The 22,299-nt window shown below is 55.8% G+C and overlaps 1 protein-coding gene across 8 annotated transcripts; it reads right to left on the bottom strand.

The window, feature by feature from the left end:
• Positions 1-183: 183 nt before the first annotated feature.
• Positions 184-20,003, bottom strand: LOC104555657 (nucleolar transcription factor 1-like). 8 transcript variants are annotated; one of them, XM_062016716.1, is made up of 21 exons: positions 19,731-20,003; positions 16,233-16,364; positions 13,247-13,422; positions 12,867-12,950; positions 12,061-12,216; positions 10,623-10,687; positions 9,873-10,002; positions 9,293-9,403; positions 8,847-8,980; positions 8,305-8,446; positions 7,934-7,975; positions 7,111-7,224; positions 6,764-6,919; positions 6,154-6,309; positions 5,804-5,914; positions 5,630-5,718; positions 4,781-4,970; positions 4,484-4,531; positions 4,186-4,254; positions 3,627-3,773; positions 184-2,769 (listed from the first exon to the last, which is right to left on the bottom strand). In XM_062016716.1, the coding sequence occupies exons 2-21, from the start codon at positions 16,288-16,290 to the stop codon at positions 2,656-2,658; spliced, it is 2,292 nt and encodes a 763-aa protein (XP_061872700.1). In that variant the 5' UTR covers positions 16,291-16,364; positions 19,731-20,003; the 3' UTR covers positions 184-2,655. The 8 variants fall into 8 exon arrangements, with proteins under 8 accessions (XP_061872700.1, XP_061872698.1, XP_061872701.1 ...); XM_062016714.1 differs by lacking the exon at positions 19,731-20,003 and adding an exon at positions 19,194-19,279; XM_062016717.1 differs by lacking the exon at positions 19,731-20,003 and adding an exon at positions 19,194-19,279 and having other exon boundaries at positions 9,882-10,002.
• Positions 20,004-22,299: the final 2,296 nt, after the last annotated feature.

Genomic DNA, 22,299 nt, shown 5'->3' with positions numbered 1-22,299 from the left:
CACTCCCTACGAATCCCTGTGGACCTCCCCCAGCCCCTAAAAGTGACCCCTAGGGATCACCCCACCCCCACTCCACAGACCCTTCACATCCACAACGTGGAGAAGCTGGGGAGAAACACTCCTCATACTTGGCCTATTTTTCCTAAATTTTTATTTTTTATAGTAAGGACATGAAAACAGAAACATCATTTTTCACTTTATTGTACAAAAGAAAAACCAACTCAAAACAACGAAAAAACAGAAAACCCGAAAAAAAAAAAACCCAGAAAAAAAACCTAAACCCCCCCCAAACAACCCAAAAACCAAACCAACAAAAAAAACCCCAAACAACAACGAAAAAAAGGAAACCTAAACTGCAGCACAGCAGCCTGGGAGCCCGCAGCAGGAGCCCCGTGTCCTCCTCAGCTGTACAAATTCCAACTGGGCATTTTTTAAATTTTTTGTTTTAACCTACAAAAAACACTCTTTAAATATTAGAAAAAAAAAAAGATCTTTTTTTTCTTGTTTTTCTCTTTTTTTTTTTTTTAACATAATTCACAAGAAACTTCCATCTAAAGGAGCCTGGGTTTGGGTTTTTTTTTGTGGCAGTGCCAAAATGCACTCAGGTTCAATTCTCTTGCAGCGCAAACGCCTTTCCCCCCCCATTGTTGGCGCTGTAAGAATTTCTTTTTTTTTGGTTTTTTTTTGTTTGTTTTTTTTTAACAGAAAAAAAAAAAGCTGGGGGTGTCGTGTTGGGGGTTTTTTTTTTCCTTTTTTTTTTTTTTTGTTACTAAAACCACATCCACTAAAACATGACGGTGCTGGGTACATTCAGCAGAAAAAAAAGGAGGGGTTTCTCCTTGGGGGATGGGGGGAATAAAAAATTGGGAAGAAAATGAAAGGATAATCCCAAATGGAGGTCAGGAGAGGGGAATGACAGAGGGACAGACAGACAGATATGGACATGGACACCACACACACACACAGAACTGGCCGGGTTCTCTTGGGGGGCTCCAGTCCCTGGGGGGGCCCAGGGGGAATTGTCTGTGCAGGGGCACTTGGGTTCACCTCACTCCTCTCCCAGGGGAGGGTTGGGACCTCCTCCCCATCCCCCTGCAGCCAGAAACGACCCTGCAACTTGCCCCTCTCAGCTCTGCTCTCCCCAGGATACCTGCTGAGCTGAAATTTGTGTGAAGAGAAAAATGGCTAAATTAAAGCCCTTGAGAGTAAAAGCCCCCCAGACTCCTCTCCCCAGTCTGGAGAGGAGGAGCAGGTGCCCCTTCCCCCTCCTTGGGGCCCCTCAAATCCTGTCCCCCAGCCCAGCTCCTCTCCAGGGTCAGGATGTGGGGGGACAAGAAGGGACAAACTTTATTCCTCTCCCCCTAGAGTGGGGAGCTGGAGGAGGTCCCCAAGTGCACCAGATGTTTGGGGACACGCGCGCACACACACACACACATATATGGACGGACATAGGAAACCTGCAGGGAGGTGCCATGGGATTGCTGGTGCTCATGTCTGCTTAGAAAAAAAACAAAAGGTGGGGAGGGAGTGTCCCCAGACAGGCACTGCCAGCCCCCCTCTTCCCCCATGCATCCACCTTGGTCTCCATGGCCCCATCTTCCCCCCAGAGACTCTCCAAAATTAAACCCAAAACACACCAATATTTACAGCATGGCCAGTGGGGTGCAAAAGCACCCCCTGGGGGGGGGCAAACTGGGGGTAACTGGGATGAGAGGAGTGCTGGTCACACTGGGGATTTGAGGCGAAGGGAGAGGAGCAGTTTCACCAGAGATGGCGGGGGAGGGGGGGAAGGGGCAAAGAAAAAAAAAAATTTTCATTTTATAAAAAGGAAAAAAAAGAGAATAAAATACAACAGCACAACAACCACCGACAACAGCGAGGGGCCTGCAGCCCTCTGCCTCCCCTTGGTCATGCACAGCAGTCAGGTGCCCTCCCAACCCCGCATTCACGCTCATACATCCCCCCATTCCCCCCCACCCCCAGCATCACACCGGGCAGTCATGGTGCGTGGTTGGCACTCCCAAGTGCTGTGGGCGCGGAGATCCCGGTGAACTTCTGTACAAGGGGTGGTGGGAGGCACCCCCAGAATGCCAGGGAGTTGCACGGAGGAGGGGTGCGCAGAGAGGGGATGGGGGGAGCAGAGAGACATTGTCCCAATGGCTGAGTCCTGAGCAACTCAGCTCATGCTCTGTGTCTGTGGGGCAGGACAGGGGGTGCAGGGTAGGTTTGGGGGGGTTGGGTTTTTTTTTCTATTTATGTTTTTCTTAATTAAAAAAAAAAAAAAAAGTCCAGAGCTGGTAGTGAGGATGTGAAGGGGTTGAGGATGGGGCGACCCTCCCAAAATAACATCTTAGCAAACAAAAAAAATCTCTTCTCCTCCCTCAGTAAGGGGAGAGGGAAAGGAGCTGGGAGGGATGGGGGGGGCTCACTCCCTCCTCTCCCCCCAGCCCAGACAGTAGCAGGCCCCAGTTTCTCCTCTCCATAGTGTGAGCTTGGTGGAGGGGTCTCTCCAACCCCTGCTCCCCAGGCTGAGGGGTTCCCACAGGGACACAGAGGGGGAAGGGGGCAGGAGGAAGGACTTTTGGGGAGCTGGAGGGCAGGAATTTGTGACCAAAACTGAAAAAACCAAACGACGTTACTACAAGCTTGGTTGGATCAGTTGGAGTCGGAGTCAGAGGAGTCCCCTGAAGAGGAGGAGGAACTGCTGCTGCCCTCAGAGTCGTTGTCATCCTCATCATCATCATCCTCATCCTCATCATCCTCATCGTTCTGCAGAAGGGGGCATGGCAGAGAGGACAGGGGGAGGAAGGTTAGTGGTAGGGTGGAGGGTGGCTCTATCTGCTGTCCATCATTACCCCCCTTGCCCCTTGCTTGCCCTCCCTGCTGCAGCATGGGAGGTTCCCCACCACTACCACCCTGGGGTGGGTGGGGCAGGAGTGAGATTGCAAAGGCTCAGCCTGGGGCTGCCAGGGAGCGAGAGGAGCGTGCCGGAGCAGCGCACAGGGGTCCCTACTCTCACCTTTGTCACGATGCGAGGAAGGGCCCCCGACCCACCTCGTGCCTCATTTTCCTCCCCTCTAAAGCCAGGGAAGGAAGAGATGTGAGCTGAGACCAGTGAGGGGGTCAAAACATCTCACCTGTCCAGTGGCGAGCACAGGGCACAGACACGGTTTCTGGCCCCAGCGCCATCCAGCATACTCTGATTTCAGTTGCACCGGTGTAAAGCCTTGACTCTGGTGATTTACTCAGCATTCACACTGGTGCAAACGGAGTCGAGACCAGACTCAGTATCTCCATCAGGAAAAAGACAGGAGATTTTTCTCTGCTCACTAGGAGCTCTGCACAACCCACACCTCTACAGCCCGAGGCTGCTCCTAACTATGCCCTATGGCTGCTCCTTGCACCTCCCCGGAGATGCCGGGCAAGGGGAGGGGAATCCCATTCCTCTTCTCCTCCCCATGTCCCCCCACTTCCTGGGGGGCTTCTCTGCCACAGTCCTATCTGAGCCCGGGGACAGAAGCCCCCGAGCCCCAGAGGAGAGGGGCCAGGCATAAGAGCAGTACAGGAGCAGAGCGAGGCTCGGGCTGGACCCGCTGCCCTCCCGATGGCACACCTCGCAGCCTCACCTCGTCCCCATCCTCACTCTCCTCCTCACTGCTGGACTCCGAGGAGTCGCCGCCTTCCTCTGATGAGTCACCATTGTCATCATCATCGTCCTCATCTTCATCATCATCCTCCTCCTCCTCTTCCTCCTCATCATCATCCTCTGACTCCTACAAGGTGGAAGGGGATTAGTCACAGGTGGGTGCCCCAGGACATCAGCACCCATGGGTGCACTACCCCATCCTTGGCCATCAGCCTTCATGTTCCTCCATCCACTGAACAGGATCAGGTAGCTCCTACCCCACACTCTGTCTGGGAGCCTTTCCCCCATTTATGTTACAAACAGCTCCTGGAGTGGCTGCAAGAGGATGTCATAGACCACAGGGGCACAAAATGAGACCTGGGTGGGTTTTGAGTGCAGATTTGTGGGGGGCCCTTGGTTTGTTGCCTCAAGGAAAAGGGTGGGCAGCAGAAAGTACCAGGGCTGCCTTGAACGAGAGGTCTGGGTACCCCCGGGATGGCCTTCCCAGGAAGAAGGGTGTGGGGTGTCCCCAGTGCAGAACACAGCCATCATGCACTCACCGACTTGGACTGCATCGTTGGCTTCATCTTGGGGTTGGGGCCCCGGATCTTCCCTATGCTCTTGCGTTTCTGCAGGGCAGGGGGGAGCAAAGCAAAACTATTTAGAGCTGCAGGGCTCAGGCTCAGCTTCTCTCCTGTGCCTGGCACAGAGAAAACCTCATCACTGAACTGCTACAGGCCTGAGTCCCTTTGAGGGGCTCTCCTGAGCTTGTCTCATCTACTGCACAGCCTGACCTTCCCCAGGGCTGACCCCAGCCCAGCCCCAAGCCCCTATATCTCCCCCTGGATGGTTACTTACGTTGGTAGTGTGTTCCTTGTAGGCAGCTCGCTCCTGGGGTGAGAGGCTCTGCAGAGGCAGGGGAGACAGTCAGGACATAGGAAGGCATGGAGTAGGATGGGATGGGGTGGGGAAGGACACAGCATGGGGCAAATTCCACACAAGCATTTTTTTTTAGAGGCCTTTTAAGTTATAAAACGCCAAAACAGGGTCTAGAGATGGTGGTTCCCAGCAGAAGGCTGTGAGCAAATACCAGGACAAGCATCCCCAGGAACAACTGACCTCAGTCCCACCCCACCATCGGGACTCGGTACTCACCTTGAGCCAGATTTCAAGGTGCACCTTGTACTGTTTCTGTTGCTCCTCCGCCAGCTTTTTGTAGTGGTCCTTCTGGCCCTGGGAGATGCGCTGCCAGCGGCTGCCAATCTCCACCATCCGCTCCTTCAGCGGGAGGTGGTTCAGCTCCCCATTTGACAGCAGCTCCTGGGAGAACTTCTGGTAACCATTCCTGCGGGGGGGAGGGGGGCACAGAGACCGGATTAGACTGCACACACAGAGAAGGGAGGTGCAGCCTGAACTAACCACCATCTGTGGGAATACAACAGAAGATCAGAAGAGGATTGTGAACACACTCAAGTGACCTGCAGCCGGAGTGTCAAAAAGCACATATATCAATGATGCTAATTGTTGCTTAGCCCTGTGTGCTTGGCAAATAGAACATCCTTGTTTAGATAACTCAGGCCTGTGATGGACTCAGAGGCACCTATCAGACATTCTCAAGATTCCTGCCTTGCTGTGGGAAGGATCAAAGCACAGGGGAAAATTACACCTGAAAACCAGTCCCTGATTTATAGAAGAAAGCAGCAGGTTCAAAGTCTTTGCTTTTCTGCTCTGCTGCTGGCAGGACCAAGCTCTGTGTTGCTGCGTCACCGCTTACATGCCTCTGCCTGGGTGCAGTTTTGCAGAGCCCCTGGATCGTGAGGTATGAGAATAAATTTGCTCTTGGCATTTTATCTGTGGTTCTGTGGTTGTTCCTGCATCCTGCCTGGTCCTGCCTGTGTTGGCTCACACACCATCTATCCCCACCATGGGGCTAACCACCTCGGTCTCCTTTGCACCAGCTCACTTGCCCAGCCAGATCCAACTTTTCAGGCCTCAGGTACTCACATGGGGGGTTTCTTCGGCTCCCCCTGGAACTTCATTTTCTTTGAGGAGTTGGTGGAGCATGGAGGGGCCCGCATCTCACTCAGCTCCCTCTGAGAGGAGAAAGAGGGGTCAGGGAGACAGGGGCAGCACTGGCCATGAGGATGCAGGGAAGGGCAAGAAGGAACAGGGACCCACCTCATATCGTTTCTGATCCTCTGCTGCTTTCTTGATCCACATCAGCTTCTCCTTCTTCTCCATGTTGTTCCAAGTGGCCTCCATGGCCTTCAGTGCCTTCCCCCGGTCATTCTGCAGCACAGCCCCCCATGCCAAGTCAGTGGCACTCAAGGTGCCCAGGACACAAAGGTGCTACCAAAATGCCACAGATCATGGGGGACCTGCTCCCTTGCTGTGACCCCTGTCCTCCCCATGGCTTCCAGCCCCAACCTGCTGTTTCGGGTGTGAAAGCAGAGGTGAAGGTACAAGGCAATATCTGAGGGTGGAAGTGATGATCCCACTTCCAGCTCCTTTCCCAGCCCACTCCTCACCTTAAAACGAGCCAGGTAGTCTCCAATGACACTCTGTTGCCAGATCTCCTCAGCTGTCTTGGGAGACTCAGGCAGCTTCCCACGCTCCTCTTTATCTGAGCCATGTTTCTTCTCCGACTGCGCCTTCATTGCTGCCTCTCGTGCTTTGTACTTGGCCTGCCCCGAGTGCACAGCAGGGGTGAGGGAGCAGCATGACTGCCTGGCCACAAGCCCCCAGTCACCAAGCACCAGGCAGGCAGGCAGCAGGCTGCTGCAGCTTCCCCTAGTGCTGTCCCCACAGTACCCTGCACACCCACGCCTCAGGACATTCCCCTCCCACCAGCCAGGAACACCATCAAGCCTTTAAATTGAGGCTCAAGACTCTCCAAAGTTTCTTAAGCTGCTGGGATTTGACCCACCAGGTCAGAGAGGGAAAGGGCACAGCACCTGGGTGATGGCTCACTGGAGCTGTCGCGCTCTTGGGGAACACTGTACTCTGGCTGCAGTGCCCAGGGGTGAGCAAAGCCCCTGGCAGCAACAGGGCAAGGACAGGCTGTGTCCCCTAGACTGCTGGAGATGCCCAAGGGAGCAGCACAAATAGGGATGGAGAAGGGTTGGGGACGATACAAACCTTCTTCTTTTCTGAGAGGTCATTCCACATGCGGGCCAGAAGCCGGGTCAGCTCACTCTCCGACAGCTCTGGCCGCTCCTCCTGCAGCTGCTTCCGCTTCTCTTCCGAGAAGATGAACATGGCAGAGATGGGCCGTTTGGGCTTCTCTGAGCTGGCCTGCGAGAGGGACAAGGGGCCATGGGTTGGGGCAAGCCCACAGAGGGACCTGCCTTGCACTAGTAGCCTCCAGCCCCAGGAACATGTTGAAATAACCAAGGAATGAAGCCCTCAAAGCATCCTGAGACACCAGCAACCCCATCCCATGTCTCTGGCACGTGCTGCCCCATCTCTCCAGTTGCTGCTCTCACCTTGCCGGTCTCTGGTGAGGACTTTTTGGATGCAGGACTTGTTGCCCCTTTCCTGTTGCTTCCCAGCATCTTCTCCTCACCCAGCACCCGCTGCTGCTCCTCCTCAGGCAGGCTCTGGATGGCAAAGGAGGAGAGACACAGTTAGACAGCCCAATGCTAACAAGGCTTTGATACAATCGGGGAACAGGGACATTGGAGAGGGAGAACTAATGCCCTCAGTTGTCCTGATCCAAAAGCTACCCCAGCCAGGGCCAACATCAAGCACTGCAAGCCTGAGGGTGCAGCCTGGAGATCCCCATGCCTGTCTCATCCCCTTCTTCCCCAGCCCTGTCTCCTCCCCAGCTCAGTCTCATCTGCTTCCTCTTTGCACAGGCAGGGAGGACAGGTGCCCAGATCCAGGCACATCCCTGGGCTTTCCACCCTCTACCCCTGCAGATGCAGCCAGAGCCACATCACGTCTGCCTGTGGAGCGAGCGCAATGTCAGGGTGGCCTCAGCATGATGTCAGCCAGGGGGGCTTTGGTGTAGCAGTTGTCACCTACACTGCGGGAAGGAAGCAAGAGACTCACTCCTTCAGCAACAGCCCTCGCCCCCAGCTTCCCCTCCCACCTGTGGGACCCATCCCCACCTCCCAGTGCTCAACTGGAAGACTCTGGGTCAGGTGTTAGGGCAGCTGGGGAAGGGTCAGCCATGTTTTGGAGGGAGCAGGAGAGGGCAGCATCAGTACATTCCCCATTTAACCCATCCTGGCTCCTGGGCAGTGCTCCCTCCCTGTGTTTAGAGTCTCCAGCACCCAGTGACTGAGGCACTCACACATCACTCACCTCCAGGAAGCGGAGGAGCTCAATCTCGTAGTCTTTCTTTTTCTGGAGGGAGATGAAGCCATGTGGTTACAGAGAGACCCCATACCCCATCACCCCTGCCTCATGCAGTCCCCAACCTGGCCTCAGCTCCACCCCAGCAACAGCATCTTTTCCCTGGACCATCTGCTAGTCCCACACACATGGACCAGGGAGACAGAGGACCAAGAAAGATGACCAAGGACCTCAGTGGGGATTCACGGTCAAGACAAAAACGGGCACTGAGGAAGCGTGAGGGGCTCACTTTCAGTGAGGTTTGTAGCCCAAGTTCTCATCTTCTACTCTCTCCTCCCCCAACAGCACTGGTGCCCATCTGTCTATGCTCTGCCACTCACTTGGTCACACTTTTTGTGGTATGCATCCTTTTCCTTCTGGGAGAGCAGCTTCCACTGCTGGCTGCACAGCACCATTCGCTCGGTGCTGGGCACATCTTTCATGTTGGCCATCAGCTCTGCACAGTACAGGGAGTAGCTATTCCTGCAACCGATGGAAGGACCCAGAATTAGGGACAACCTGCCCCACTCACATCCCCTCTGTGGCACTGTCTGGGTGCTAAGAACCCCCCCCAGTGAAGTGCTGTGCCAGAGGTGTCTGCCTTTTAGGGAAGCTAGGAGTTGGATTATCCCCTAACCCCAAGAATGCAGCATCACCATCAACCTCGCTCAGATTCTCTGCACATGTATATTTAACATGTGTTCAAGGACCACTTCAATGGAGTCATCAACAGCCCATGCCCACAGTCTCAGAAACAACTGGGGAATGTCTCAAAGCCAGGCAGAGCCCCAGTTTCCTCATCAGCATGAGTCAGCATCCACTCGAGGTGGCCAAGGGCCTAAAGTGACAGCTCAGAGAGGGACACAGCCCTGGCAGGACTCACGGAGGTGGCTTTGTGGGTCGTCCATCAAACTTGTCCTTGAGCTGGCGCTCAGCCTTGGTGAGGGTGGAGCGGGTGATGCCCTCCTCGCTGATGTTCAGCTCAGGGTGCTTCTGGATGTAGTCACGCATGATCTCCTACACAGGACACAGAGCTGTCAGGAGAGGGGCTCCAATCCCCGCCTGGCTGGGGGCTGGAGGAGGAGGAAAGAGAAGCCAACCATTGCCCTAATCATCGCCCAAGGAGCACTTCTCCCTTCCCTGAACATCACTGTAGGAGGCAGAACTCAGACTCACTAGGGACCTACTGGAATCTGGCTGAACCCCCACGCTGGCTATGGGGTGAGGCTGTGTAGCTGCCAGTGGTTGTGGCCAGGAGGCAGAGTGGTTCGGAGTGAATGCAGGGACGAGTGTGGAGTGTGGAGGGGAATGGATGAGACTGCTCCCTACCTCGTACTCCTTCCGCTGTTCCAGGGCCTTATGAATCCATTTCAGCCTCTTTTTATCCGAGAGTTGAGACCACTGCTTGCCCAGCGACTCTTTCACCTCCTTCGTGGTGGCCTGAAAACCCAAAGCCAGAGGTGAGGGCAGAGGGGTAAAATCCAAAAATAGAAGAGGAAAAATAATAAAAAAAAAATCTTAAAAAAAAAAGGGCAAAACCAGCGTGGCCCAAGGCTGTGTGCTGGTGGCCCCTGGCTCAGGGCCGAGGGGAGGCTGTGAGCGGCCAGGAAAGGGGCTGCATGTGAGTGTGGGGCATGGCCAGCGGTGGAGGTCTGTGCTGGGAATCCTTCCTGCCCTGACTCAGGCTGTGGTCACCCTTTCGACTGCAGGCAAAAAGTGGGGTCTGTAACACCCCGAGCCTCTTCCAAATGTACAGAGCTCCTTCTTACCTCCATCCAGACTGCTGGGAGCTTCTAAGCAGTGTCTTCCATCCCGTCTCCACCCCTAAAATGCTTCTCTCACTTCCCCCTCCTCTCCCCTCACCAGCGGGGCACAGGACCCCTCCACACTCACACGCACTCTAACCCACCGTACTCACATCTGGACGCACTTTCAAGTAGATCTTCTTCTCGTGGTTGTACCACAGCTGCTGGGGGGTCTTGGGCTTTTCGGGGACGTCAGATTTCTTGGCGTTCTGGATGAGATCCGGGTGATCTTCCCTTTATCCAGCAGGGAGGCAGGGGAGGGAGAGTATTACGGAGGCTGCGGGTGGAAGGACAGCACCCTCCAAACCTTCCCACTAAGAGGTAACTGACATATTGCAGGGCTGAGCCTCTCCAGGCTCAGATACTGGGGGGATCCCCACAAAGAGCAGGAGGGTTTTGGGAGAGATTTGGGTCTGCCCCTCCTGGGGGAACATCAGCTACAAGCATCCCCTTTAACATGCCAGACTGGGCTGCACTCCTGGAGCAGCGGCAGGTCATCAGGAACATCAAGATGTGCCTGGGACACGGTGACCACGTTCAAAGGGAAGGACTGGAGAGAAGGGGGTAGTCGTTTCAGCTTCTAACAGTACTGGTGGCAGGACTCCTGCACTTCCCTCTCACACCCTAACCCCCACAGCGTGGCTGGTCCTCTGCTTTCTGCCCCTCGCCAACTCTCCCAGTTGGAGCGCTGCTCTCAGCCTCCTGTTCCTTGCTCTTTTTTTCCAGCATCTCCAATTTTGTTCTGCCTTCAAGTTGCAGCACCCATCAAGGCGTCCTCCATGAGCTACAGGCAGGAGGAGAGACTGGGTATGCCTGGAGGGGCCCAGGGAAAGGCAGGGGGGCTGCCCACTCACCTGAACCTCGCCAGGTTCCTCTCAAACTCCTGCTTCTCTCGCTGGAAGTCCTGGATGTATTTCATCTGGGGACACAAAGCCACCAGGGAGGTGGAGAGGGATGTCAGCATAGAATCATAGAATGATAGGGGTTGGAAGGGACCTTTAGAGATCATCTAGTCCAATCCCCCTGAAGAAGCAGGTTCACCTAGATCAGGTCACATAGGAACATGTCCAGGCGGGTCTTGAAGACCTCCAAAGAAGGAGCCTCCACAACCCCTCTGGGCAGCTTGTGCCACTGCTCTGTCACCCTCACAGTGAAATAGTTTTTTCTTAAGTGGAACTTTTTGTGTTCCAGCTTCATCGGATTACCCCTTGTCATAGCTACTATAGAAAAAAAAGGATGTCCCAACCTCCTGACACCCACCCTTTAGATATTTATAAATGTTAATAAGATCTCCCCTCAGTCTCCTCTTCTCCAGACTAAACAGTCCCAGTTCCTGCAGCCTTTCCTCATAAGGAAGATGCTCCAATCCCCTGATCATCTTGGTGGCCCTGTGCTGGACTCTCTCCAGCACTTCCCTGTCCCTTTTGAGCTGAGGAGCCCAGAACTGGACACAGTACTCCAGATGAGGCCTCACCAGGGAAGAGTAGAGGGAGAGAACAACCTCCCTTGATCTGTTGGCCACACTCTTCTTGATGCATCCCAGGATGCCACTGGGGAATGGGCAGGCAGATACACCCATCAACCCTGCTAACTGGGCACCCCACCAAAGGGACTTGAGGGCTCTCCAGCCTACCAGACTGGTCCCGTAGCTCCCAGATAAGGCTTTTCAGCTTACCCAGGGATTCAGAGGCAGGATCTCCCCCTCTCCCTGCACCAAGCGGCCCTAAGCAGCCCTGGCCAAGAGGCCACAGCAAGACTTTGTGCCCCTGGACCTTTCCTGCTAGTGGAAAATCCACCCAGACTGAGAGTTGGGGCACCCAAAACACCTCCCCAGGCTCTGGACAAGCACAAGGCCTCCCCCAGAGCTGGAGGTGAGACAGGCAGCTCTCTTCCCAGCATTGCCCACAGCTCAGAGCAGAGCCTGCTCCTCTGCCCCTCCATCCCTCACTCAGCCAGGGCGGCCATGGCAGGGCACAGGATTTAACTCCAGTGCTAAATACTGATCCACCCAACAGCAAAGTCACCATCCAGGTCCGTCTGGAAGAGACAGTTGGATGGACAGACCCAGTCAGCCTCCACCTCACAGAATCTGGGAAGCAGGACATGAAAAGGAAATCTTACTGGTCCGACAGGACTAAACAAGCACCCAGGCTTCTCCCATCAAGAATTGGATTAAACCCTCACCAGAGGGAGTCTAGGCTCCGGTGGATTTACTGGAAGAGCTGGGCAGGCAGAGCCCAGCACACAGAGGCACACAAGTAGGAAGGGCCTTGCTGACTCCCCTCACTGTACCTTTTTCTTCTCGGGAAGCTCCTTATATTTCTTGGACAGGATCTTGGTGAGATCCAGGTTGCTCATTTCAGGGTGTAGCTTGGCATATTTGGCCCGCTTCTCCATGAAGAAGCGGAAATAGGGAGTCAAGGGCTTCTTGGGGAAGTCGGGGTGTTTCTGGGGAGACAGCAGAGCAGCACATGCTGAGTATGGAGACAGTGGCACTGCAGTGGGCACAGCTGAACCTCACTGGCTCCCAGCACCCCCACTACCAGAGGAGACCCAGCTCCCTGATGTGTAAACACACTAGCTTTACAGGCAAAGTGAAAAAAATATATGCTGGGAACAAGGGCTCCTTTCCCTAAGGGTTACAATATCCCAGTGCTGGGTATCTGGGGAGCAGCCTCCAGAGCTGTTGGCACAGAGTAGTTGTGCTACAAGAAGGGAAATTAAGGCAGGAAGCGGGGACGGGACCCACAGGTGGTGACAGCATCAGCTGCCCTGGGGCCACCCAGCTGAACACAGCACCCCACTCAACCCAGAAGGCCAGGAATAGAATGGTGGCTTCCCAGCCCCTCCTGTACTAAACTTGGATGCAGGCTGCCAGCACTACAGTCAGCCATATTAAATGTACCCTGGGCTTGGCCCAGGTCCAGAGCCCATGGCCTCCAGAGCCTTGGACCACAGGGCTTATGGGCAGTGAGGTACCTGCAGGGGCTCTGGAGGCAGAAACATATGGGTCTGGGGTGCCACACAGGTGACAGTCCCCTGTCCAGGGGAACAGAGAGGTCTCCCTTTAGTGATCAACCACAACTCTTGTCCAATACCTTGAGCTTTTTGCCCTTGTAAGGATTTTTCACATGCTCTTCAGCATCCATAATGAGCTCTGTGAGGGTCCGAAACTTCCTCACCTGCAGGGTAACAAAGGGCAACAAATGTGAACAGGCTGCACACAGAGGACAAAGCAGGCACCTGCTCAGCACCAAGCCACACCGGGCCCAGCATAACCCCACAGTTTTGTAATGCCACTGGGTGAACAACCCATCCTAGTGCCTCCGAAGGGTTCGTGATGGCGACAGTAGCAGGATGGAGTCAGCACTAAGGATTGAGGTGCTGAGCTTGAGTGATTCAAACAGCCCTGAGAGGTCGCCAGGACACCCATCCCTCTTGCAGAGACCCCTCTGAGCCCCGTACTGCTGTCCATTACCTCATTAGAAATCTCCATCCACTTCATCTTGCACATCTCCCCCGAGAAGTCCTTGAAAGCCACTTTCTCCCAGTCCAAGTGGGACTCGGTGGTTTTGAACTTGCTCCCATCGTTGGAGGGCAGGTTATTCTTCATGCACTCCAGCAGAGTCAGCATGTCCTCCTGAGACCAGCGGTCTGAGCACCAAAGAAAAAGGCTTAGCAGCAGCAAGGGGCAGGCAGCCTTCCCGGCAGGGCACGGGGACTACAGCTCCCGGTGTGCAGCTCCACACTGTGTGCCAGGACACGTCATCTCTGTGTGCAGCCTCTCCAGAACAAAGATCAAAGGGACGTGGCTATTTCCATCACCCTCAAGCAACTTTCTATGGGCCAAAACAATCCAGATAAAGCTAGAAAAACCACTTGGTACAAACCAGAGAGACTCGCTCATCCCCATCCACCATCAGATAAGGCGAGGGCTGTGCCACACGGGAGCAGAGGGCTCTTTCCTACACACAGGAGCGAAGCCCTGCAGAGCCAGATGGGAGCCAACGTGTTCTCCAGCCAAGAAGGAAACGGGGAAACCCACTTTCTAAGTGGGAAAGATGTCTGGAGCAACAGGAAACCTCCCAGCGCTGCTTTTCCTTCCACTCAGAGAGCCTTGCCATCACCTGGGACCAAGGTCAAAGCTCAAAGACTGCAAAGCAGGAGGCAGAATCCAGCACAGTTCCCCTGTCTTGAAGCAGGGTCCTTGATGGCACAGAGGTGATGGTTATGCCATCCCAACACCTCCTGAGCTGCCAAGGGTAGCATCCCCAGCTCCTGTACAGACAAGCTGACAGCATGTGGCAAAGCTGGGGAGCCTGGAGCAACCAGGAGGCCAGGATGGACAGCAGCCCTGTGCCAGGACAGGCAGCATATCCCAGCATTGAATGCTCCATCCAGCACAGCCTCTGGGGCTGCTTCCTTGCCAGGGGAATTCCTCTGCCCAGCTCTCTGCTCCGAGCTTGCATGCCAGCTGGGGAGAGGAGGCCTGCAAAGGTGCTCTGCAAAGAGAGGTGGCCCTGGGGAAAAGCAGCAGGCCCTGGGAATGGAAAGAGAGGTCTCCAGGGAGAGGCTGGAGGAGGAGCAGAGCCCCAAGCCATACACCTACACAGCCCTGGTTGCTTCAGTCCGGGATGAGCACCTGAGCACAGGGGCTCCCCAGGTTCTCCACAGCATCCCCTGCCCCACACCACTGCTGGGCAAAGATTTGCTGGGCAAAGATTGGAACTGCCTGAGGCACACAGGGCATTCCAGTGAGATGGGGACAGCACAGCCAGTCATGGACTTGAGGGAAGCATCTCTCCCCATCTGCCCTCAGATGGGGAAACGAGCTCCCACAAATACCCTGCTGCTGCTCTCCCTCCTCTCAAACTCAATATGCACAAAAACAGCACTTCTGCCTCCCACCTCCAGCTGCTGTCTCTGCATCAGCCCACTGGAGGGCAACCCCCCCCAAACCTGAAATCTCAGCGAGGGATATTAAAAGACAGGTGAGAACCCCAACCAAGGGAGCACAGCCAGGACCTGTCCCCCCACCCCATTTCACCTCCCAGATCTCTCACGTTGGGAGGGTGGGGATGAGGCAGGAACAGTTTGGGATCTGCCTGGTCTCCAATATTACCTCACCAGGTCTGTTAGGGATTAATTGGGGGTGGGGAGGTGAAAAGAGCTCCCCCATAAAGCAGAAAGGCCAGTGGCTTGGGATGTGTAGCCATGCTCCCAGCTTTTAGAGGCCCATCACAAAGGGGGAAAAGAGACACGGTGTTTTGGGGGGATCAGAACTGGGGGAGCATCAAACCCAGGTTTTTTTTCTTCCTGTTTTTCCCATTCACTTGCCAGACCACCTCCAGGGAAGGGCCAACGAGGCAGAACTGGACTGTGAAGCTGGTGCTGACTTTACTTGCAGAAATCAGGAGAAATAACTGAAAGCAACACAGCCATGAAAATCAAGTAGGGAGGGAGGGGATGAAGATCCTTCTCTCCCCTCCAAATCTGCCCCATGCCTCAGTTTCCCACCCCCCAATACAGAAATGGCTCAAGTCCTTTGGCCCCGTGTGACTCCCCCTGGCTGTCAGATGGCCAAAACAACCACAGCCTACAGGAATACGTAAGAAACTCTGGAAACCTCCCAAAACTCTCGCTGCCAGCCAAGTGGGAACAATAGGGATCCCACACTCAGCCATCCCTCCATCCCCCCTCCCTCCAGCCAGAGTTTGAGGAGAAACGCCAGATTTGCAGAGTTCACCCACCAAGATGGATGGGGTTGTCTGTGCCCTGGGACCAATTTATCTCTGGCTCTCCTGGCATTGGCTGGGCTGGGTCTATATTAGGAAAGCTGCCCCGGTGTAATTAAATCCATCTAAAGACCCAGCAAAGGACACGTGCCCCAGCCGTGTTTGCTCAGGGCAACAAATCGACTGTGGCAAGGAAGAAAAAATGGGGCCCAGGTGGGTAGAGAGGCCAGACTCTGCTCCCCAGGGCTGCCGGGGGGACCTGCAGAGTTTTTGGGTGCTGGAGTAGCAGAACCCTGATGCCTGGCCAGGCTGTCCAAAATATAAACGTCCATTTTTTCTTGTTTTCCTCCCCCTTTGCCAAGAAAAGCTGAACCTCTGATGTCATCCCAGGGTTTGGAAGCCAGAGGCCCAAGGTAATAGCTTGGCTTTTAATGCAGCCCAGATGCAAACGGTGAAGGCAGCACCTATCTGTGCCAGATCCCCTCCCTACACCCCCAACCAAAATGCCAGCCACCCAAAAAAGAACATCCCCAGCGGTGGGGGGCCAGAGAGGCTGCCAGCACACTGGCATCCATACGCTCCCAGGCAAACCTCCCCGAGCAGTCAGGGCTATGGCTTCTTCAGCCCTTGGACAAAAGGGCCGCCCTGAGGATTTTTTTAAAATTTTAATAGCAGAAGCAGCATTCCCATGGGAACATGGGGGAAGGGGTGTATTTCAGTGGGGCTCACCTTGGTTTTTGGGAGCTGTCATTTCCAAGTCTGTAGGGCACTCGGCTTCACCATTCATCCTCCACCTGCCTGCGCCCAGGACAGTCCCCACCAGCTCCCTTGTGCGCTACCAGAGATTGCTCCTGCTTGGCTCTGCAAGCAAAGGGAGACCCCTGCTAGGCACCCCTATGCCAGGACAGTCCTTCAACCCCTGACAGGGAGCAGGGGGCCTGACCCAGGCATCTGTGTGTAACCTTTTCTGGCAACTCCCCCACACTCAGCCTTGTGAGGTTTGGGGTGACTTGGGAGAGGGGGTGGAGGGCAGGGGTAATAAGGGAGTTGAAGGTGGGTACCAGAGATTCTGGGAGGGGGAGGGTTGAGGAGGAAGGATACTGAATGGTAGTATGATCCTCACCCTGGCAGGAGAAAAGGGGTGTGTGGGCAGGGGAAAAAAGTTCAAGGAGATGTCTAAAAGGTGTGGGGCTAGGGGGAACCAGGATCCAAGGGGAATCCCCACAAATTGGAGGGGAAAAGGGTTCAGGAGCTCTCCCTGAGGTAGGGTAGGTGGCATCCATAGCCCTGGGGTCAGGGGGATGTGATCTCCTAAGGGAGGTTCGCTCTCACAAAAGGGGAATGTCAAAGGAAGAGATACCACAGATCCTGTGAGACCTTCCCCAGGGAGGTCAGAGATCCTCCAGATCTGAGGGAGCTCAGGGGATACCTATTTGGGGCACTCTGGGGAAAGACCTCTACACATCTAGGGGGGGAACACATTTCAACAGGGCAAGGACCCCTGAGATCCTAGCAAGAAGGATCTTATGGCTCCATGGGGAAGGATCATCTGGATTGGGAGGTGGGGGGCAGTATGGAAGAGGGCTCAGTGGGGGTCTCCAGGCTTAGGGGGGAGCAGGAAGGCAGCCTGCAGGGGTTCCCTGGTGGCAGGTGTAGTAGGGCTGGAGACCTCAGGAGAGATTGCCCCAGGGGACAGGCCGAAGGCCCAGTGAGGAGGGAGCCAAGGGGGCCATCGGGACTGCCCTGGGGGTACAGGGCCCCAGCAAGCCCGGGGTAGATGGTGGATCTCTCCAGGGCAGAGGATCAGCCCCCAGAGTGGGATAGCCCTGAGTTAGGGTCAGTCCAAGGAAAGGAATCAGGATCACCCCGGGGGATACAGACCCCACCAGGCCCTTAGGGGGATAGGAGATTGCTGCAGGGCTTGGATCAGGTGCTGGGGGAGGCGGATGGGATGGATCAGTGCCTGGAGGGGTGGATGTGGGATCACCCCGGGGTGGGACGAGCCCTCGGGGGAAGGTTAGCTCCAGGGCTGGATCAGCCCCCGGGAGGCCGATCTGGGACAACCTCGGAGGCTGGACAGGGGATCGCCCTGGGGTGGGATCGGCCTAGCCGCCGGGGGTGGGGGACCGGGGATCGCCCCAGGGGAGGAAAAGCAGACGGCGGGGGGGGGGGGGCAGGATTGTGGCAGAGGGAGGGAGGGATCCATCGTATCATCGCGGGGCGTGTCGGAGGCGATCGCAATGCGCGCGCAGAGGGATCCCCAGGAGTGGGGGGTGCGGGATCCCCGGGGGGGACGGACGACGGGACGACACCGGATCCGGGGGGGAGGGGGTGGTGAAGAGGAGGCGGGGGAGGAAGAGGCCGGGCCGTCGGGCGGAGGCGGGGAGCTCGCACATGCCCTGCGCCGCTGGCCAGCCCCAGTCTCCTCCTCTGCCAGGCAGCAGGAACCGGGTGGGACCGAGCGCAGGCGGCCCCGGCGGCGCCTCCTCGATCCCTTCCCGCCCCCGGTTCCCACCCGAGCGCCAGCGAGCCGCGCTCCGCCGCTTCCCCCCCCTTCCCTCCGCAATACCTGGGCAGACAATGGAGAGGGGGAGAGGGGGCGCTCGCACTCCCCTGACCCCTCTCTGCTGCCTTGGCCCCCTGGAGCGCTGCCCTACGGCTTCTCCCCATGGGCTTCCCCATCCGCCATCCTCCCATCGTTACCGGCCGGCGCGGCCGCTCTCCGCCGCGGCACACAATGGCCGGGCTGCGCCCGCCTCCGCCCGTCGCTCCTTCCCCTCCACCCGTGCAGCCGGCGCGGTTATAAAGCCGAGACAAACCCACCTCTCTGGGCTGCAAGGGGGAGGAGGAGAGGAGAGAAAGAGGAGGTAGTGGTAGAAGGATGAGGGGGGGAAGCTGTAGCCGAGCCGCCGCAGCCCCAGCTCCGCGCCGGAGCCGCTGGGGGAAGAAGGCGGAGGGGGAAAGGGGGCGGGGATGCCCGGCTGGGGGCGGCCGAGCAGCTGCAGCGAGCCGGGCGAGGGCAGCGCGACCTCCCCGCACCGACCCCCGGGGAGCGGCTCCTACACAATTCTTTCCCCACCATCGCCCCCTCTTCTCTTCCCCCTCTCAACAACGCGACCCCTCCTAAACACCCACCCAGCGAGGGGCTAGAACTCGCTCCCGGTCCGGAGGAAAGAAAGGAAGAAAGATGGGGGAGCGGAGTAGAAAGGGGGAGGAAGGGGAAACAAAAAAGGGGGGGGGGAATTAAATAAATAAGGGGGGGGGGGGGGCAGTGAACGAGCTCGGCAAGGCTCCCCGCCACGGCGCAGGACTCACCCGGGCTGAGGAAAAACAACCAGGCAGCACTGGAAGCCTGGCCGCCGGGCTCCAGCTGCAGCAGCCGGGAGGGCGGGAGAGCGGGAAGGAGGGAGGGAGCGAGCGAGCCAGGAGGAGGAGAGGGAAGGGAGAAGGAGGGAGGGGAGGCACACCGAGGCCGCCGAGCCGAGCGCTGCCCCCCGCCGGCGCGGAGCGGGCCGGAGCGAGCGAGCGGCGGCTTCCTGCTCGCGGGGCCTGAGTGAAATCGAGCCTTTTTTGTTGTTGTTCCCTTTCTACGAAAATATCAACCTCTCTTTTTCCCCAAAACACCCTTAAAAATTCCCCCTTTGGCGGGTGCAAAACCCCCTTCCCGGCGGAGCGGCGGCGGCGCCTTACCGAGGCTGGTGCGCGGCGGCAGCGGCGGGAGTCCAGGGAGGAACAAAGCGCCTCCTCCAGCCCCGCCGGCGGAGCGGCGCGGCGGCGAATGGCGAGCTCGGGCGGCACGACGCGTCTCCGCTCCCCCGGCGCAGGCACGTACTTGCGGGCCCGCGGCTTTGGGGGGCCGCGGCTCGGCGGGGCCGGGGCTCGCTCGGCTGGGCCGGGGCGGGGAAGCGGCGGTTGAACGGCGGCCAGCTCTGCAGCGCTGGCCCCGGGCGTGGACGCACTCCAGTCCCCGCAGAGACGATCGCGCTTTCCCCCGCCTCCATGGCGCTGCGTTTTCTCTTCCAATCAGCCGGGCTCTGGGCGCCGGGGTCCGCCGCCAGCCTCCGCCGCTCCCCCAGCGGCACCGTCGCCTCGCCGCCCCGCGCTCCCGCCGCTTTCGCCTGGTATTTTTATTGCTCTTTGCTTTTGCAACACTGTGGCGAGAAGAAAAAGAGGAGGAGGAAGGAGAGAGGAGGGGAAGGGAGAAAAGGAGAAAAAAAAAAATCTTACATGTGCAACAATCCGCGCCCGGCGTTTGCATTTAAAAAAAAATAAAAAGGGTGAGGGGAGAGGGAAAAAGGGGGGGGAGAAGGCAAGGAAGGGGGAAGAGGGGAAGAGGGGAGCCGGGGAGCCGAGCCGCCTCCCGCCCCGGTGAGTCCCCTCCGAGACGGCCGGGCCGTGCTCCCTGCCCACTCCGGGACACGACAGCGGTGGGGATTTTCCCCGGCGGGGCGGCCGGAGGCAGTTTCCTCCCCTCCTCTGCCCTCTCCTCTTTCTCTTAATTTTTTAAATGCAATTTCTCCAACTCCACCTTTGTTGTGCTGGGCGTCATTTCCCGCAGCCAATCCCGGCCGGGCAGCTGCCTGCAAATTACCGGCCGTCCCAAGCTGCCTATACGGTACTGGGTTTACCCTAGTGTTGCCACAGGCAGCCGGCCGGGGCTACCAGCGCACCGCAGCCCCTGCCCCTCGGCTTCCCGCGTGCTGTCGCGGGGTCGGCTCCGGCGGCACCTGCCGCGAAGTAGTGCCGGGACCTCCGCGGGTTTGCAGTAAGGCCTGGTAACGCCGGGTCAGGCTGCGGACCCGCTCGGCTCTGCTCGCTGCCCACGTCTCCTCGGCCGGTTGCACAGGAATTGCTGAAATCGGGTGAGGTTTTCACCCCGGTTATATTGAAAAGGGGCCAAAAAGAAAAAAAAAAATCCCAAATCTGGGTGCAATTTTCCCCCACTCCTCAGTTGATTTGGGGGTGCGAGGTGGTGGCGATGGGAGGAGAGCCCGGCAGTGCCAGCGGCTGCTGTAGGCCTGCTGTTGGCGAAGGATGTGTCGGACGGGACGGCCCCTGCGCCGCGGCCCGGCCTCCAGCCTCCGCCGGGCGGCTTCGGCGCCGAGTGGTTAATCCCGCCGGTGAAAGTTTAAAAAAGAAGCAAAGAAAATATTTATTCTGCGTGGAAAGGGCCTTCATCTGAGCTGTTTTTCCTGGTTTAAATTAGATGAAATGTCACTGTTTTGCAAGAGGGAATAATTGCAAAAGAAATAAAAGCCAATAAGTATTTTGTATATAAGTATTACTATTCAATATATTAATATATTATTGTATTAATATGTATATAATATTTTGTATATAAGTATTTGGAGCATACGAAAAGAAAAAAATTTAAATTTATAGTATTTTTTAAAACCAAATATATATTTAAACCAATATGTTTTTTAAACTAAACTCCTGTTTTGGCTGGGACATGTGAACACACAGCAGCCCTGATGGCAGCACAGATTTCCCCCCCCCGCAATGTTGTTGTGTGGCTTTTGCCACTGAGAAGGGACACAGGAGCCCTGGAAATCATCCACAAACCCCATAGCAGGGGGTCAAAAATAGGGACCCCTCAAATGCACACCCCCAGCACTCCTTCCCCCTTGCTCTTTGCCCTCCTCAGGATTTGCCTCTTACCAAGGGAATTTTATAATTGCTGTTATTGGCATAGATTAGTATTTTTTTGCAAATAAAGATGCAGTAAGGCGGCACAACTGCAGCCTTTTGGTTTTGGAGGGGTTTTTTTATGCTTTCACTTGTTCAGTGCACAACCAGTAAAGCAGACTGATCCTGTTCCAGGGCTGTTGCAGGCATGCATCAGCAGAGGAACAGGCAGCACAGGTGAGGGCACTCCATGACACTGTGGGCATTTTTTGGCTCTTGGCCTAAAAAACCAGGCTCGAAGCTTAAAAAACAAAACCAGACTCGAAGTCTAAAAACCAGGCTCGAAGCCTAAAAACAAAACCAGACTCGAAGTCTAAAAACCAGCTCTAAGCCTACTTCATGCGGCGATCAACCCAGGGTCCGATTCTCAACTAGGTGGGAAGAAATCCAGTCCTACTCAATGTGAGTGATAGCAGAAGTCTTCATTATTGAAAGCAATCTCTTATATACACAGCAGCTTCAAAGCTAGCTCAGCAACAGCAGCTAATAGGTTACATTTTCATGTTCATCCTACTTGCGGTTTCTGCGATAAGCAAGCTCCCTCACATTTTCCCATCTTGTTTTTCCTTGAAGTTGTCTACCACCTTTAGCCGAAAACAGTCCGACCTTGAGGGAACAGAATGCGGCCTGCTGTCTACGTGACAGCAACTGCTTTAACCATGGCTCTGACTCTGGTCTTGATTGTGCATTAAATTCATATAACTAGAGCTCAGGCTGCCTTGCCCCAACAGGCCTAACATTATACCCTGGGGTCCATGTCCATGCTCCCTCATTTTTTCTCCACAATTCCCCCGTTTTGTTTTTGCACAATCAAGACTGAGTCAGTCAATTTATGCACTGCCTTCATAATACAACTATATACTATCTTAAACATTATAAGCAAAAGCATAATAATCAATATCCATCTTAACCCTTCTTTGATTAACATAGTCAACCAAGGTGACAACCCCCCAAAAGCTGATTGAAGCCAATTATCAAAAGGGTTATAACCCACCGTAATGTTCTTAGCATGAACCTTTAAATATGCCAAAGCTTTGTGAATAGATTCACTATGATCAGAAAGATTAAAACAACACATGCCTTCAAAGTCTTGACATCCGTGTCCTTG

This window comes from Colius striatus, chromosome W (genome assembly GCF_028858725.1).
Source record: "Colius striatus isolate bColStr4 chromosome W, bColStr4.1.hap1, whole genome shotgun sequence".
NCBI lineage: Eukaryota > Metazoa > Chordata > Aves > Coliiformes > Coliidae > Colius > Colius striatus.
This window is presented reverse-complemented; position numbering and strand designations above follow the sequence as displayed.